At 45.0% G+C, this 19389-nt stretch overlaps 1 protein-coding gene across 1 annotated transcript; it reads left to right on the top strand.

The window, feature by feature from the left end:
* Positions 1–1207: 1207 nt before the first annotated feature.
* Positions 1208–12788, top strand: LOC137314565 (NACHT, LRR and PYD domains-containing protein 3-like). The gene is made up of 12 exons (XM_067979882.1): positions 1208–1301; positions 3491–3657; positions 3961–4132; positions 4238–4303; positions 7240–9013; positions 10555–10641; positions 10798–10968; positions 11150–11320; positions 11486–11656; positions 11802–11972; positions 12113–12280; positions 12453–12788. Exons 1-12 carry the CDS (start codon positions 1238–1240, stop codon positions 12538–12540), a joined length of 3270 nt encoding a protein of 1089 aa, XP_067835983.1. The 5' UTR covers positions 1208–1237; the 3' UTR covers positions 12541–12788.
* The last annotated feature ends 6601 nt before the right edge of the window (positions 12789–19389 follow it).

Below are 19389 nucleotides of genomic sequence, written 5' to 3'. Positions count from 1 at the left end.
AATGATCCGAGACATAATCACTTTTACATTTCCACAGTGGGGAAAGTAAAAGACACTGACTGATAGTTTGATTGGACGCACGTTCGTGAGACACACGCACCACAGCGAGACACACACAGGTGATTGTGTAACAGCAGTCAAATCTACCACTTGAATGTTATGGTGTTTATGGAGATTGTAAGGCCCCTGGCGACATTCCATAAATAATTGCTGTGCATCATCTGAATGTAGAAATTTACATGATTCATAACATCATACATTAGTGTTTATTTTAGGACAGTGGGAAATCTCCTCACCTCCTACAGTGCTCATTAGTGTTAATATTAGAACAGTGGTAAATCTCCTCACCTCCTACAGTGCTCATTAGTGTTAATATTAGAACAGTGGTAAATCTCCTCACCTCCTACAGTGCTCATTAGTGTTAATATTAGAACAGTGGTAAATCTCCTCACCTCCTACAGAGCTCATCAGTGTTAATATTAGAACAGTGGTAAATCTCCTCACCTCCTACAGTGCTCATTACTGTTAATATTAGAGCAGTGGTAAATCTCCTCACATCCTACTGTGCTCATTAGTCAGGTGCTGATACCATGAGGGATGCGGTAAATGTATTCTAATAGAAGCACCAACCAGGCCAAATCTCCATGAGCACACGGTCTATGTCACTGGCCATAGATACCAGAGGAATCACACCCATCTGTATATTGTGTATGTGGATAGATACCATATTCATAAAGTACCAGGATTTAATATCAATTCTCAACAAATCAAAAATATCATCACTTATGTGAATAAAATAATACAATAGCGCCAAAATGTAAAATCGAGTCAAGAGTCATTTACATCATCAATGATCACCCTGCTACATATTTCCTTCCAGCATATCCACTCCCTCAGGAATAAGGCTGGTTCTGGCCTGCATTGTGTGAGCAAAGCTTACCAATAGGCGCTCCCAATGCAGAGTCTTGGCCGACAAGATCTGGGTTGTGGAGATCAGCGGGACTCAATGGGTTTCACTGGGCAGCTGTCTGTGTCACACCTGATGTGGGGCGTTGATCATAACACTCGGGGAATGATCGATCCCAGAGATAACGGCTGTTGTGCTGATGGAGGAGGAGGGACTTGGTATCATGTTTAACAAGGGAACGTTCCCCTGCTCATTTTAATATTTCTGTCTAACCCTGCTATTATTATATTTATTAAAGTGTATCAGAATCTGGAAACGTTTGTCACCACCATGGCTGAATGTTCAAACAGGGGAGAAGGTCCAACATCTTCAACGAGAATGAGAATTGACACAGGTAGGTTCAGAAAATTCTTCAAAATATAATTTCTGTCCTGACAAAGGTTCCAGACCTCGAGCAAGAACCTGCAGCACTCACAAGAAGAGGTAACATCACAGATACTGTGTAGATAGAGGGAAGTGAGTGACCATCTAGAGGAACAGTGCAGTCACAGGTGGAGGGACCTCCTGAGTACTGGAACTGCCCAATTGATACCTGGTGTTGGACCCTGTGAGGTGGATAGAGACAGTGACTCAGAGGATGGTCTTCCTGATTAACAGTGTGAGACCGGGGAGCAGGGAGACACCCCGAGTGGGGCGGGGGTGAGAGGTAGGTGGGGCACAGAAATAGGAGAGCGATAGTGGTGGGAGATTCCATCGTCAGGGGAATAGACAGACTCTTCTGCAGCCCTGAGCAGGTCCCGAATGGTAAGTTGCCTCCCTGGTGCCAGAGGGAAGAACATCCTGGAACATGTGGGACCATCTCTGGGTAGGAAAGGAGAGCAGAGTATTGCCATGGTCAGAGCCAATTACACGGATACGTTTATACAGGGAATATTAAGACTGAGGCTCAAGAATATAAAACAAGGCCTCAAGGTGATGATCTCCGGATTGTTTTACGCTGGGCCACTTAAGGAGGGAAATATGAGGCAGGTCAATGTGTGGCTGCAGGGCTGGAGCAGGAGGGAAGGGTTCACGGTCTTGGGGACTAGAGTGAGTTCAGGGAGAAGGGAAGGGACGGTCACTGTCTGAAACGACCAACAATGGTTTAACAGACTGGGTGAATGAAGCAGTGGGGTGGTATCAGCTGATATGAATGGAGGGTGGGAAATATCCGGATCTGAAGCTGGAGAGTGGAATTAATAAAACTGTTGAAGCAGGAACAGAAGATTTCTGAAATAGTGAAAAGTTATCAGTAGATAAAAAGGATGTTGATTTTGAAGTATTGAGAGATAACGTCACTTGATATTAAAAACAACGAAGAAACGAAAATATTCGAAAAAATCGGAGTTCGGATTGTGTGTTATGTCTATGAATCTACAAATCATTCCAAACACATCCGGAGAGTCAGATCATGAAAGATGTGATCTAGTATCTTTAAGACAGGGCCGGACTTTACACATGGCTCAGAGTGAATTGTTCTTGGTTATAACATTTTTAGGGGAGAGAAAAATAGTTCTGGACGCCAGTATTCATAAAGGTTTTATGACAGAGCTGGAACTATAAAAACTTGCATTTATTTTGCGCCTTTAATATAGTAAAACGAACAAGGTGCGTGACAGGAATGATAATCAAACAAAATTTGACACCAAATCAAATAAGGAGATATGAGGACGGGTGACCAAAAGCTTGGTCAAAGAGATTGGTTTTAAGGAGAGTCTAAAAGGAGAAGAGACCGAAGGAGGGGTTTGGAACATAAGGATGTTCCAGGGAGCTATGTTAAGATATAATCCATAAGAACGCAGTTAAGCAATAGGAAGGGAAATAGTACAATTCCCAATGGGTTTTGCAGACCAACAATCGGTGGAGATGAGATAGAGAGGGAATTTGGGGAAACTAGTTGTGGATGAAGTTTTGGGGAGATAAAAAAATATTTCCTTTAGTTTCTAAAAATGATGGTGGAAGTGAAAATGTTGGTGTACTAGAGGAGGATGTGGAACCATAGTTAGAGATAACTGGAGAGAAGGATTTGGATCTGAGAAACATCGCCGAGGTGGATAAATCACTGGGCCCAGAGATAACACACACGAGAGAGGTGATAGCAGGGACTCTGACCACAAATTCTCAATCCTCGTTTGATATAAAAATATCCAGGTGGACTGAAGGAGCCCAAGTAATGTCTCTGGTAAAATCGGGGAGAGGGTCAACGGGTAACTGGAGACAAATTAGTCTCCGTCAGTAGTGGGCAAACTCCTCGAATCTGTAATTCCAGGTCGAATTTGTGAGCATGTAGAGGCACAAGGGACGATCGGGGGAGGCTGGAACTGATTCGTTGTAGACAAGCCGTATTTGACAAATTTAATACAGCTTTGTTGCGAGGGGACCATAGAGATCGATGGGATGTAGCACATGCGGAGCATATGGGTTTTCAGAAGGTGTTTGATAATGTGCCTCACAGGAGGCTTCACCCGTTTGTTATAAGAGGAAATGTAGCCGCCAGGATAGAATGTCGATAATGTGTTTAGTTTTCTCCATTTTTGTTCACAGATACGAAAACTGCAATCACTGATTTCCTGACAAAGTGCGACGATTACCAGCTGTTCCAATTGACGAAATTCTACCGGGACAGATTAGAACAGGCGATTGAAGGAGGGGTGGACGGAGTCAGCTCGTTGTTAACATATGAGAGGCATTTCAGTGGACAGGAACATCGGGTAAGTGGGACGGACATGGAATGAATTTGGATTATTTAAACATCACAGAACTAACAGGATATCAGATCTTAGAATCAGAGAATGTTACAGAGGAGAAACAGGTCAAATGGGAAAGAAATGGATAAAACTGAAAATGTAATGAATCTGAAAGAATGATAGGAAGAGGTGAAAATACCCAGTGGATCGGTCAGTGTCTGTCCAAAGGACAGGGGAACGGTTCGGGTATAACTCTTTTGAACAAAGGGAAACAGTTTTAGTGGGATTGGGAAAAGGAGAGACCAATGTATTTATTATTCTTTCCAGAAAGTCACTGATCTCGTGGACAAGGGAAACAGGGCGGACAGTTCGAAACTTGTCCTAAATCTGGTGATGGAGAAAGGCTCTCGGGCCCGAAGGGTGATGTGGGAATCCTTTGTGAAAATGCACCATGCGGTACCGAAGTTGGACAAAATACTGAAAGAGATGCAGGAACTTGGTACAGTAAAATCACACTCTGAATTCAATTTCAGATTGAAACACTGCAGAATTTACAATAATACTAAACAGATCTGATTTCATGAAAGCTCATTGATTTAAACAGGTCCTGATCCATTTGATTATATGAACATCGGACGAGGTTTATCTGAAATACCCAGTCACCTGAAAGGTCAGTGATGAAATGGAGATTTCAAACCGATTATTTCACTTCTGAGAATCAGAATGTTTGACTGTAGTCTTTTGTTTAGAGATTGTCAGAATCTGGGAATCAGAAGTTCAAAGGGTGGAGGGAACAGAAATTAACATTGATTGGATTTGTCATCAATCCTCAACTATTCTGCATAGATTCAAGCAACAATTCATACAATTTATGACATATTCTTTAAATATACGGATGTTGCATTATTTCACTTAATCCAGCTGCTGTTCGCTATAATTTATGAATTCTGATGCACAGCTGGCAGGATCCTGATACACTGTGAATCCCCATACACATCTGGCAGGAACGTGATACACTGTGAATCCAGATACACACCTGGCAGGGTCCTGATACACTGTGAATCCCCATACACACCTGGCAGGGTTCTGATACACTGTGAATCCCCATACACACCTGGCAGGATCCTGATACACTATGAATCCCCATACACACCTGGCAGGATCCTGATACACTGTGAATCCACACACACACCTGACAATATCACGATAAACTGTGAATCCCCATACACACCTGGCAGGATCCTGATACACTGTGAATCCAGATACACATCAGGCAGGATCCTGATACACTGTGAATCCCCATACACACCTGGCAGGATCCTGATACACTGTGAATCCCCACACACAACTGGCAGGATCCTGATACACTGTGAATCCCGATACACATCTGGCAGGATCCTGATAAACTGTGAACCCCCACACACACCGGGCAGGATCCTGATACACTGTGAATCCCCATACACACCGGGCAGGATTCTGATACACTGTGAATCCCGATACACATCTGGCAGGATCCTGATAAACTGTGAACCCCCACACACACCGGACAGGATCCTGATACACTGTGAATCCCCATACACACCTGGCAGGATTCTGATACACTGTGAAATCCCCATTCACACCTGGCAGTATCCTGATACACTATGAATGCCCATACACACCTGGCAGTATTCTGATACACTGTGCATCCCCATACACTCCTGGCAGGATCCTGATACAATGTGAAACCCCCACACCCAACTGGCAGGATACCGAAGTGCCGCCATAACGTTCTGGGCTCTCAAGTAAAGAGCGTTGCCTTGAGAAGGATGCTATGGGTTATCTGCTCCCCTAGAAATCTGACACACCATCAAGTGTAGGGAAATAGGTGGAGAAATGCGAAACATTAAAAATGTTTTCATTTCACAGCACAGAATGAGACAAAGTGTTCGATCTGATCTGAGACGATGTACAAATGTTCACACAACAGATCATCAATCCGTGGAGAAATGTAAGGGAAAGACAATGTTCAGGGTAATTCGGAAGTTATGGGTTGGCTTCCTAATGGCAGAGAAAGGGAGAACTTATTCCACTCCAAGAATAGTCCTTTATCTCAGGGGTCTTTTTAGGTCCAATGTAATGACTAATGGAAACAGATTTGTAATTTCCCAAACCTGCATTGTAGTAAATTCAGATCAAAATGAAATAACGGAGTATCATTATTGGGAGAAGAGTTGAAATGAACTGTGAATGTTTTCTGCTCTAACATTACACTGAGTGATGTGGGCAGTAGTTCTAATTCTAATTCTAATCGGTGATATGACAGGACTGTTCGAAAAACACATTCAATGTTGGTGAAAAACTGCTGAAAAATTGTTCACAATTTCTGAAACACAATATAACAGGAGAATGATGAGAGACAGGAAAAGGCCATTTGACACAAATAAGCCTGTCCCTGTTAGAGAGATGACCCCACCTACCCCTCCTCTCAGTGTATCCACAGAAACACGTCCGATTATCTCTTGACCCCACTTACACTGCCTCTTTAGTGTCCTTGCCAGGCTCTCGGGCCCTTTGGGAGAGAAAATGACCCTGACTTCCCTCCCTTCTCCGTTATTAATTATTTTGTTGATGTGAGCCTGTTTCCTGTTTCCGACGAGTATATTCAAGACTGAGATGGTTAGTTCTTTGGACACTAACGAATCAATGGAGATTGGGATAGGGCGGGAAAGTGTATTTGAGGTCGATCAGCCATGACCTTAATGAATGGTGGAGCAGGCTCGAGGGGCCGTATGGCCTACTCCTGTTCCTATTTCTTATGTTCTCATATCCTAACTGATGTTGGGAATTTCATTGAAACATTTCAATATCGAAGTCTCTTGCCCAAACAAAATACATCAAGCCCTCTCGCCAATCAGGCAACTTGAACTCCGAATACCTTACACCATCTTTCTGATTCCCCTCTGTGTCTTCAAAATGGCAGTAATCTTTATCTGTGATCAGTTGATTATAGAAGTACAGGTAATACCCCAGATAACCTACCCGATTCGCGTTTCTAAAAGCTTCCTCACCACCGAGATTAAAGAGTGGGACTTCTGTCCATTCACAGTCTGTCCCTCTCCCAGTGCCCACAATATCCCAGATAACCTGCCTAAGACCTGATACAATAACCGCAGAACTTCTGACCATTCACGGTCTGTCCCACTCTCAATGCGCAGAATAATCTATTTCCCATTTCCGCAGAGGGTGAGCAACACTGACGGTTTCATAAATTATTCCACCAGAACCTCTAGTTTTGTATAACCAGAATCACGTTTGGATTTGGAATGGAATGTCCATGATACAGGGCAGGGCTGATAGTATAAATCATCAGAGAGAAAATATCACCTTCACAGAAATCTCCATGTTCAGTAAATATTAGAATCAAGTGAGGATTTGAAACTTTTCTCAATTATTATTCACTTTCAAGGTTTTCTGTAACTGAGTTTAATTTCCTGCTCGCACCTCTATTGAATCTGTGAATTCAATCTCGGAACATTTTACTGAATAGTAAAGTGATATTGAGAAGTTCTTTTTATGTCAATGCAAATAACATTGAGAACCACTTTCTGACTGTTCTAATTGAAGATGTTCAACAGAAACACAAGGAAACACTCCGGGTCCAAACTGAAACACTGAGAGTGAACACGATCCTAATAAAGGAGAAGGTTAAGATTTTCCAGCTGGTCACTCTATACACTGAACTAACGGTCATTTCTACTGTTCGAGATCGGACACTTGTAGAACATGAACTGCTGGCAAGAGGCCGAGACCATGAAGAGTGGAGAGAGAAACACCTCCGGAGAGAACTGGAAAAAATCCGAATTAATCAATTGTACCACAGAAGTTTTTCCAGGAGAGGCAGTTTGTTCCGGAAAATGAAGGGTTTCTTCCAGGGATCCAGTTCTTGGAGTTCAGCAGCAGTGAGCGGAGTCGCGGGGATTGGAAAAACAACAATGGTACAAAAGATTGTTTATGACTGGGCCACTGGGAAAATATACCCACAATTTCAATTTGTTTTCAGTTTTAAATTCCGGGATTTGAACGCGATTAACTGTAGAATAAACCTGAGGAATCTGATACTGGATCTGTACCCTTACTTTGGGAATATTCTGGGAGATCTCTGGAAGAACCCAGAGAGATTACTGTTTATATTCGATGGTTTAGATGAATTCAAGGACACCATCGATTTTGCTGACAATCGGAGAAATACAGAACCTCAGTACATGTGCACAGATCCTGAAGACTGGAGTGAAGTGTCTGACATTGTGTACAGTTTAATACAGCACAAGCTGCTCCCAGGATGTTCAGTGCTCGTGACCAGCCGCCCCACTGCATTACATTTATTGGAAAAGGCTGAGATCAGTGTCTGGGCTGAAATCCTGGGATTTGTTGGTGAAGAACGGAAGGAATATTTCAACAAGTTGTTTGAAGATCAGTCGGTGGCAGCAGCTGTTTTCAAACATGTGGAGGAGAACGAGATCCTGTACACCATGTGTTACAACCCTTCCTACTGCTGGATCCTCGGTCTGTCACTGGGTCCCTTCTTCACACAAAGAGACAGGAAACACCAGCGAGTTCCCAAGACCATCACCCAACTATATTCCTACTATATTTACAACATTCTGAAAAACCATGGCCGAGAGATTGAATCCCCCCGTGATGTGTTACTGAAGATCGGTGAGATGGCCTACACAGGAGTCTCCGAGAAGAAGATTGTGTTTACAAATGGAGATTTGATCAAGTACAATCTTCAACCTTCCCAGTTCCTGTCTGGGTTCATGCTGGAACTTTTGGAGAGAGATGGTTCTGCCCAGAGTGTGGTTTACACATTCCCGCACCTCACCATCCAAGAGTTTGTAGCTGCACTCGCACAATTCCTGACTCCAGATCCTGGGGACATCGGGAAACTCCTCAGTGAAGCCCACAGCAAGGATGATGGGCGATTTGAGATATTTGTCCGTTTTGTTGTTGGTCTCTCCTCCTCACAGTCAGCTCGGCCCCTGGAGGAGTTTCTGGGTCCATTTCTTCATCAAACAATCTGTGGAGTGATTGACTGGGTGAAGGAGAAGGTTGAAGGAGGGATTGGAATGACAGAGAGTGAAACTGGTAAAAGGGACCTCCTGAACACATTCCACTACCTGTTTGAGTCTCAGAGTCAAATACTGGCTCGGGTCACAGTGAGATCTGTGGAAATACTTACATTTAGTGAATTGCTACTGACCCCGATTGACTGCGCGGTGCTGTCTCACGTCATTGAACTCTGTGACACAATAAAAGAACTCGACCTGGAGAACTGCTCCATTCAATGTGAAGGACTCCAGCGGCTGGGACCCGTACTACACAGATGCCAGGTGTTGAGGTAACTGTTTATTTGCCTCTAACTGTTCGGCCAATTGTGGAACAGTCAGGGATTGTGTTGTTGCTCCGTAATGAAGGGAAACAAACAGTTCAGTTAAACCAGAGAGAAGCAGATTCAACACAAATATGACAAATGATAAGAGGATCGGTTAGTAATTCCTTCAGGACTGGAGAATCTAAAATGGATCCTTGTGAACAAGTGGGGATTTTACAATCTTTATTGGATCAGTAAATACAGGTCACTGAAAGAGTCTGATAATTTAATTGCAGTAAATGATATTGATTGCTGTTTTTCTCACTCCCTGAGATACATCCATTAAAGAGGCTCCTTCTCACTGTTACTTACACGTAGACCGACACTAACTGTCGCAATCTGTGTGACTGGGCATCCCGCCCTCTTACCGAGGTGTGGGGGCAAGTGACAGTCACCGGACTGTCAACGTGTGCAGGAGAGGGAAGCAGAAACACCAAACATTCAGTAACAAAGAGCAAAACACAGCTTTCGGGCAGTCAACCGCCAGTGGGCGGGCTGAGCTTTCCCCGCAGGACGACGGTCCGTTATCTTAACTCATCAATGACACAGCCCTTCACACTCTCCAATACATCCACCATCTCTTCACCCAGCTGGCAGCACTCGTGCCTCTGAGTCAGAAGGTCGTGGATTCAGGCCCCTCGCTCATTAATCCAGGCCGGCACTTCAGTGGGATTTGGAATCTAAAATTTGCCGGTAAAAAGCTTCCAACCTAACGGGATGTGGGGTATTAGCCCAGGAGTTCAGACACACACCGGCCAGCGGTGGGGCCTCACACACAGCGGGAGGATCCTGGGTTAACCAGTGGCAGTGAACCCGGGAATTTCCCATAATCTGCTCCGTGTGTGAGGCCCCGCTCGGGGAGGGAACTTCAGAAAATTCCCCATTAAATGTCGGGCCCGTTACACCTGAAATAAATGTAGAGCCGGTTTAATGGGAATAAAGTGAGAGACTCCCCTCCCCGATAAACGAGGAATACAGGAAACTTTAAAACTTGTCACAGGACAGAATGAACTCTCCTTGTTATATAAAATCCTGGGGGACGGATTTCGCACCAACAGTTCACGCCGTTTCACAATATAACTCACCCCGAGATATTATACAGATTAATATAATACTGCATAAAGTACAGGTAATCACAGCTTTATCATTTAATTCGGGGAAAATCGCCGCATTCGCAGAAAATCTCGGATTTGAGAAACAGCAGAAATGCGACAAGTTTCCCCAAACATGACGGGACTGGTCACTGTCCTCCAGGAGGGTAATTCTGATCATCAGGACTGAGGGACATTTAAAGGCTTCACACAGACAGCACTTTATTTAATAAATACATTTCCAGACAGTCCCTGAATATATGGTCGGTGGACACAGTGAGATTCATTGTCAGTGACAGGGAAATCTGGTTATTAATTTCCTGAAGAGTTTTCGTATTTCCTGTAACATCAGAGAAAAATTGTCAGATCGGGGATTGGGTTCAGTTTGTTTCTCACTCTCTGTCTGTTTGTGTTTAGACTGGGGAGAAATAAACTGGGAGATTCAGGAGTGAAACTACTGTCTACGGCTCTGAGAAACCCGGACTCTAAAATACAGAAACTGCAGTAAGTATCAGACTGTGTGAGATTGTGTTTATAATACTTGGATGTCTAACACGGTACATTAATGTCAGTATAAGTAATAATAATACAAATAAATACTGGAAACTTACACTGATTCCTGTTATCTCTGCTCGTCTCTCTCCTCTCTCTGATCTCCAGGTTATGGGCGAACGATCTCACAGCTTCTTGTACCGTGGATCTCTCCTCCGCTCTCAGTACAAACCGTTCACTGACGGTTCTGAACCTGAGTAATAATAAACTGGGAGATTCAGGAGTGAAACTACTGTCTGCGGCTCTGAGGAACCCGGACTGTAAAATACAGGAACTGGAGTAAGTAGCAGTCTGTGAGACTGTGTTTATAATAACTGGATGTCTAACACTGCATATTATTATTATTATCAGTAATGGTGTTATTAATGTCAGTGTAAGTAATAATAATACAAATAAATACTGGGAATTTACTCTGATTCTTTTCATCTCTGCTCGTCTCTCTCCTCTCTCTGATCTCCAGGTTATGTGATAACGATCTCACAGCTTCTTGTACCAAGGATCTCTCCTCCGCTCTCAGTACAAACCGGTCACTGACGGTTCTGGACCTGAGTAATAATAAAGTGGGAGATTCAGGCGTGAAACTACTGTCTGCGGCTCTGAGGAAACCGGACTGTAAATTACAGACATTGTGGTAAGTATCAGACTGTGTGAGATTGTGTTTATAATAACTGGATGTCTAACACTGAACATTAATGTCAGTACAAGTAATAATAATACAAATAAATACAGGAAATTTACTTTGATTCCGATTATCTCTGCTCGTCTCTGTCTCTCTCTCTCTCTCTCTGATCTCCAGGTTACGGGCCAACGATCTCACAGATTCTTGTACCAAGGATCTCGTCTCCGCTCTCAGTACAAACCGGTCACTGACGGTTCTGGACCTGAGTAAAAATAAACTTGGAGATTCAGGAGTGAAACTACTGTCTGCGGCTCTGAGGAACCCGGACTGTAAAATACAGAAACTGGAGTAAGTATCAGACTGTGTGAGATTTTGTTTATAATAACTGGATGTCTAACGCGGGACATTAATATCAGTGTGAGTAATAATAATACAATAAATACTAGGGATTTTCTCTGATTCCTCTATTTCTCTCTCTCCGCCTGATCTCAAGGTTATGGAATAATGGTCTCACAGATTCTTGCACCGAGGATCTCTCCTCCGCTCTTAGTACAAACCGTTCACTGACGGTTCTGAACCTGAGTGATAATAAACTGGGAGATTCAGGAGTGAAACTACTGACTGCGGCTCTGAGGAACCCGGACTGTAAAATACAGGAACTGGAGTAAGTATCACTGTGTGAGATTGTGTTTATAATAACTGGATGTCTAACACGGTACATTAATGTCAGTGTGAGTAATCGTAACACAATAAACACTGGGAATTTACTCTGATTCCTGTTGTTTCTCTCTCTCTGATCCCCAGTCTGTCTAATGTGGGTCTCACAGATTCTTGTACCGATGATCTCGTCTCCGCTCTCAGTACAAACCGGTCACTGACGGTTCTAACCATGGGATCAAACTCCTTCACAGACCGATCTGTCCCCGCTCTCCGCTCCCTCATACTGACCCGCAGGAGTCTGGAGTGGATCGGGTGAGTGTTTGTGTTAATATTTAATGTAATAAATAAAATATCAATGGGATTCAGTGCCTTGTATGTGTAATATTTGTCTGTAATTATTAATGAAATATTAACACCAGTCTCCCTGTTATTTACACTGTTGTTCAATCTGTTCATTTCCTGTTCAATCTTTAATCTGTTTCAGGCTGAGGGAGAATCAGTTCAGTTCAAACGGGAAGAATCAGCTGGAGTCACTGCGGGAATCCAGACGCGGACTGAGAGTGGGAGTATGAACATTTCAATTTATAACCATTCCTGGTCTCATGATATGAACATTTCAATTAATAACCATTCCTGGTCTCATTATATGAACATTTCAATTTATAACCATTCCTGGTCTCATTATATGAACATTTCAATGTATAACCATTCCTGGTCTCATTATATGAACATTTCAATTTATAACCATTCCTGGTCTCATTATATGAACATTTCAATTTATAACCATTCCTGGTCTCATTATATGAACATTTCAATTTATAACAATTCCTGGTCTCATTATATGAACATTTCAATTTATAACCATTCCTGGTCTCATGATATGAACATTTCAATTTATAACCATTGCTGGTCTCATTATATGAACATTTCAAGTTATAACCATTCCTGGTCGCATTATATGAACATTTCAATTTATAACCATTACTGGTCTCATTATATGAACATTTCAATTTATAACCATTCCTGGTCTCATGATATGAACATTTCAATTTATAACCATTGCTGGTCTCATTATATGAACATTTCAAGTTATAACCATTCCTGGTCGCATTATATGAACATTTCAATTTATAACCATTCCTGGTCTCATTATATGAACATGTTTGGCCGATTCTCTGCCCCTCCCCTTTAATCGGCCGCGCTCCAGGTTTAAATCCGAATGGCCCTTTAACGGTTTCCAGCTCGAGCTGAGCGAGCGTCGTCTCCCATTGTGACGTCAGAGTCCCAGCGACAGAGTCACGAGACTCAGTCACCCGGTCCCCCAGTGCTGATTCTGCCGGATATCCGGGACTGGATGGTCCCCAATGGGGCACTGGGTCAATGTACAGACAGGAAGGGCCCAGGGTGGGGCTCAGTCTGGGCTGCAGTGGGGCACTGGGTCAATGTACAGAGAGGAAGGGCCCAGGGTGGGGCTCAGTCTGGGCTGCAGTGGGACACTGGGTCAATGTACAGACAGGAAGGGCCCAGGTTGGGGCTCAGTCTGGGCTGCAGTGGGACATTGGGTCAATGGACAGACAGGAAGGGCCCAGGGTGGGGCTCAGTCTGGGCTGCAGTGGGACACTGGGTCAATGTACAGACAGGAAGGGCCCAGGGTGGGGCTCAGTCTGGGCTGCAGTGGGACACTGGGTCAATGTACAGACAGGAAGGGCCCAGAGTGGGGCTCAGTCTGGGCTGCAGTTGGACACTGGGTCAATGTACAGACAGGAAGGGCCCAGAGTGGGGCTCAGTCTGGGCTGCAGTGGGACACTGGGTCAATGTACAGACACGAAGGGCCCAGGGTGGGGCTCAGTCTGGGCTGCAGTGGGACATTGGGTCAATGTACAGACAGGAAGGGCCCAGGGTGGGGCTCAGTCTGGGCTGCAGTGCGACACTGGGTCAATGGACAGACAGGAAGGGCCCAGGGTGGGGCTCAGTCTGGGCTGCAGTGAGACACTGGGTCAATGTACAGACAGGAAGGGCCCAGGGTGGGGTTCAGTCTGGGCTGCAGTGGGACACTGGGTCAATGTACAGACAGGAAGGGCCCAGGGTGGGGCTCAGTCTGGGCTGCAGTGGGACACTGGGTCATTGTACAGTCAGGAAGGGCCCAGGGTGGGGCTCAGTCTGGGCTACAGTGGGACACTGGGTCAATGTACAGACAGGAAGGGCCCAGGGTAACATTTGTCCCTCTGTACAGAGTGAGTCCCTCCCAATGAGTAGTCAGACTGTGCAACAAGTGTCCCTAAAACCATCCAAAATATCCACGCTGCTCCAATTCTGGCCTCATGCAAATCCCCCACTCCTTTTGCTCCACCATTGGCGGCCGTGCCTTCAGCTGCCTGCGCCCTTATCTCTGGAATTTCCTTCCTAAACCTCTCCGCCTCTCTCTCCTCCTTTACGACGCTCCTGAAAACCTGCCTCTTTTCCCAAGCTTTTGGTAACTTGTCCTAATACCTCATTGTGTGGCTCGGTGTCACATGAATAGCTCCTGTGAAGCGCCCTGTGTCGTTTTATTACTATAAAGGTGCAATATAAATGTAAGTTGTTGTCTGTGTGCTGTGTTAATAAAACTCCACAGTTTACTTCACCTCAGGCCTGGTCTCTTTTTTTGATGGTGTTCGTGTTCTAAAATATTGAATGAAGGATCCTGGAAATTCCATTCCTCTGTTTGGTCCAGTGAACAGTGTGTGTGTGTGTGTGTGTGTGTGTGTGTGTCGGGGGGAGGGCTCTTACTCGGAAGGCTGGATATGCAATTTACACAAAATGGTGAGACGGACTGTGAGCAAAAGAGCTCAGCTGGGACCCCACAATCTGGCCTCCCGCATGCAACGCAAAATGGCCGCCATGCACCTGCCCCAAAATGGCCGCCGTGAACCCGCTGCAAAATCACAGAATGATACATCACAAAGGGAAGCCATTCGGCCCATCGTGCCGGTGTCGGCTCTTTTAAAAAGCTAACCAGATGGTCCCATTACCCTGATCTTTCCCCGTGGCCAACACATTTTTCCTTTTCTAGTAATTCTCTAATTCCCTTTTGAAAGTTACTATTGAATTGCAGATCATTACATCTCGCTGCATAAAATATCATCCTTCCTCATGTCACCTCTGTATCTTTTGACAATTATTTTGAATCTGTGTCCTCTGGTTACCGACCCCCTGCCACTGGAAACAGTTTATCCTTATTTACTCCATCAAAACCCCTCAAATGGCCGCTTTGTCCCCTCAGAGTTGTCCCATCTCCCCGAAACACAAGCATCTTTTTGAAATTATAACAAACCCTATCAGCCTGTCCAGTGGTTCACGTTTCCGACGTTAATCTCCTCTCGGCCCCTGTTTGTCTCACACTGGGTTCACGTGTTTGTATAACATTGCAGGCCGGGCTACTTTAACCCCAGGCTTTAACCTGGTTAAATCACAACGGTCACAATCGAACAGGAACATGTTAAACCGAGGCCCCAAAACCAGGGCCCAGAGAGGAAATTAAACCACAGGGCATTAAACAGACCGAACTCTCGTGGGCCCTGTTTGGGTGCAGCCTGTTGAGGAGGCCACGGTCGGTCTCCTCTGGGGGAGGCCTCCATAAGTCCCCTTCAGGGAAGAAGGTCTCGGTCGGCCTCCTCTGGGGGAGGCACAGGTCTCCCTAGAGGGATCCCAAACTGGCAGTCTTTATATTTAGACCACCATCACAACAACTACCACGACTTCAACAACAACAACTTGCATTCGTCGGATAGCTACCTTGGACAAAATAGCGGCAAGTACCGCACAGAGTGTCCCCAGTGATATCGCAGTGATCCCACAATGTCCCAGTGATCCCACAGTGAACCCAGAGTGCACCCAGTGATCCCAGAATGCACCCAGTCACCCCAGAGTGAACCTAGGGTGCACCCAGGGATTCCAGAATGCACCCTGTCAACCCAGAGTGATCCCAGAGTGCTGCAAGGGACTCCTGAGCGCACCCAGGGACCCCAGATTGCACCCAGTGATCCCGGAGTGCGCCGAGTCACACCAGAGTGATCCCAGAGTGGCAGTCTTTATATTTAGACCACCACGACAATAAACTTGTATTTTTGATATATATATATATATATATATCATATATCTGTATATATGATATATGTATGTGTATTTACACACGGTCAGCATGGCGGCAAGTACGGTCGCCATCTTGGACAAATTGGTCACAAGTGTGGCAGCCATCTTGGACAAAACGGCGGCATGTACGGTGGCCATCTTGGAAAAATGGCGGCAAGCACGGTGACTAACTTGGACAAAATGGCCGCACGTACGACGGCATTCTTGAACAAAATGTGGGCAAGTAAGCAGCAGATTGTCCCGAGTGATCCCACAGTGACACCAGAATGTCTCAGTGACCCCCTCAGTACACCAGAATGCACCCAGTCACCTCAGAGTCATGCCTATTTGCACACAGGGATACCACAGTGCACCCAATCACCCCATAGCGATCCCAGATAGCACGCAGGGAACCCAGAATGCAACCAGTCACTCCTGAGTGCTCCCAGAACGCACACAGGCAGCCCAGCTTGCACCCAGTCACCCCAGATTGATCCCAGATTGATACCAGAGTTCTCCCAGGCATCTTAGAGTGCACCCAGTCACCCCAGATTTATTCCAGAGAGTCAGTCTTTAAAATTTGACCACCACCACAACAACTGCTATGAAAACAACAACAGCAACTTGTATTTATAATACATATTTCATATATACATGATACATAAATACATATATATATTTTATATATATATATATATATATGTATATGTATTTACGCAAGGCCAGCATGGCCACAAGTACGGCGGCCATCTTGGAAAAATTAGCGGCAAGTGCCGCCGCCATCTTAGAAAACATGGCGGCAACAACGGCAGTCATATTGGCCAAATTGGAGGCAAGTGCCCAGCCATCTTGGACACAATGGTGGCAAGTGTCCCCAGTGAAACCACATTGGTCCCAGAATGAACCCAATCACCGCAGAGTGATTTGAAAGTGCACCCAGCGATCTCGAATTAAACCAAGTCACCCCAGAGTGATCCCAGAGTTGAACCAAGGATCCCAGAATTAGCCCATGGATCCCAGAATGCACCCAGTCACCCCTCGAGTGATGCCGGAGTGGACACAGGGATCGCAGATTGCGTACAATGACCCCAGAGTGATCCAAGAGTACACCCAGGGATCACAGAGCACCCAAGGATCCCAGATTGACAGGCTTCATATTTAGACCACCACCACAACAACTACTATTAATACAACAACTTGTATTTGTAATATATATATCATATATATATGCATCTATTCACACATGGCGGCATGTATGGTAGCCTTCATGGACGAAATGGCGGCAAGTATGGGGGCAATCTTGGACAAAATGGCGGCAGGTGGGCATTTTGGATAAAATGGCGGCAGGTTCGGTGGCCACCTTGGACAAAATTGCGGCAGAGTGTCCGCGGTGATACCACTTTGACCCCAGAATGTCCCAGTGACTCTTGACTGAACCCACAGTGCACCCAGTCATCCCAAAGTGAACCCAGGGATCGCAGAGTGCACCCAGATCCCCAGAGTGCTCCCAGAGTGGCAGTCTTTATACATAGACCACCACCACAACAACTAATACAACAACAACAATTTGTATTCAAGTACGGCGGCAATCTTGGAAAAAATGGCGGCGATTACGGCAGCCATCTTGGACGAAAAAGCGGCAAGTACCTCAAGGCTGTTCGACAGGAACAGGAGAAGGCCATTCAGCCCCTCGAGTTTGTTACACAGTTACAAGAGCAGGTCATTCAGCCCCTGAAGGCAGTTACACAGGAACAGGAGGAGGCCATTCAGCCCCTCGAGCCCGTTACACTGTTACTAGAGGCCGATCAGTCCCTCAAACCTGTTACATTGAAAAAGCTGGAGGCTATTCAGCCGTTCAAGACTGTTCTGTAGGAACTGGAGGCCAATCAACTTCTCAAACTTGTCAGATAGCAACAGGAGGAGGCAATTCATGCCCTCGAGCATGTTATTTGGGAACTGAAGGCCATTCAGCACGTCGAGCGTATTACCCTGGAAAAGGACGAGGCCATTAAACCCCTCGAGCCTGTTGCACTGGCAGAGGAGGAGGCTATTCAGCCCTTCGAGACTGTTATACAGGATCTGGACGCCATTCAGCCTCTCGCGCATATTACATTGGAAGAAGAGGAGTTCATTCAGCCACACGAGCCTGTTACATAGGAACAGGAGGAGACAATTCAGCACATCAACCTGTTCCGCCATTCAATTAGATCATGGCTGATCTGTATCTTAACTCCATCTCCCCACCTTGGTTCCAGAATCCTTCATACCCTTGACTAACAAAAGTCTATCAATCTCCGTTTTGAAATTTCGGATTGACCCCCCGCCTCAACAGACTTTTGTGGGAGAGAGTTCCAGATTCCCACTACGCTTTTGTGAAGAATTGCGTCCTGACATCACCCCTGGACGGCCGAGTTCTCATTTTAAGGTTATGCCCCCTTTGTTCTGGATTCCCCCAACAGAGGAAGTAGTTTCTCTCTATCTACCCTTCAACTCCTTTCATCATCTTAAAGACCTCAATTCAATCACGCCTTAATCTTCTATATTCAGGGGAATACAAGGCTAGTCCATGCAAACTGTCCTCATAATTAAACCCTTTTAGCCCCGATATCATTCTGGTGAATCTGCGCTGCAGCCCTTCCAAGGCCAATATATCCTTCCTGAGGGTCAGTGCCCAGAATTGAATGCAGTCCTCCAGTTGGGCTCCAACCAGAGCTCTGTACAGCTGGAACATAACTTCCACCCCTTTATATTCCAGCCCTCGAGAAATAAAGGCCGACATTCTATTAGCCTTTTAAATTATTTTTTTAACTGTCCACTAGCTTTTAATGATTTCTGTACTTGGACCCCTAAATCTCTCTGCTCCTCCACAGTTCCGAGCTCCTCACCATTTAGAAAACTCTCTGATCTATCTTTCTTCGATCCGAATTGGATGACCTCACTTTTCCCCACATTGAACTCCATTTGCTACAGTTTTGCCCACTCACATAATCTCTCAATGTCCTGGGAATGCTTGGTGCTTTTGTTTGGTTGGAGAATGCTTCATGTCAGATCGTTATTTCAAAAAGATTAGAATTGATTGTTATTTTGTACAGTTTGAACAAGATCATTATTCTCCGATCAGTAAAATGTCTGTGTTTTTCAGATAGTGGCGACAGTTCAGAGATAGTTGCCTTTTTGTCCACTTTAATGAAGTGAAATTTTGCTGATTTAAAATCAGCTGTATTTCTCAGCTTGAAAAAGCAGCTCCTCTGTTAGGTGAGGCTTCACTCCCAATGTCTCAGTGTTTCCACTTGTCCTGATATCAATGTAAC

Source organism: Heptranchias perlo, unplaced genomic scaffold, assembly GCF_035084215.1.
Source record: "Heptranchias perlo isolate sHepPer1 unplaced genomic scaffold, sHepPer1.hap1 HAP1_SCAFFOLD_52, whole genome shotgun sequence".
Taxonomy (NCBI): domain Eukaryota; kingdom Metazoa; phylum Chordata; class Chondrichthyes; order Hexanchiformes; family Hexanchidae; genus Heptranchias; species Heptranchias perlo.
The sequence above is the reverse complement of the archived record's forward strand: the minus strand, read 5'-3'. Positions and strand labels throughout refer to the sequence as shown.

Coding starts and splice junctions, on each gene's coding strand:
- LOC137314565 (XM_067979882.1), top strand. CDS start 1,238: ATGGCTGAATGTTCAAACAGGGGAGAAGGTCCAACATCTTCAACGAGA. Junction 4,304..7,239: donor AATACCCAGTCACCTGAAAG/GTCAGTGATGAA, acceptor TTCTAATTGAAG/ATGTTCAACAGAAACACAAG. Junction 9,014..10,554: donor CACAGATGCCAGGTGTTGAG/GTAACTGTTTAT, acceptor GTTTGTGTTTAG/ACTGGGGAGAAATAAACTGG.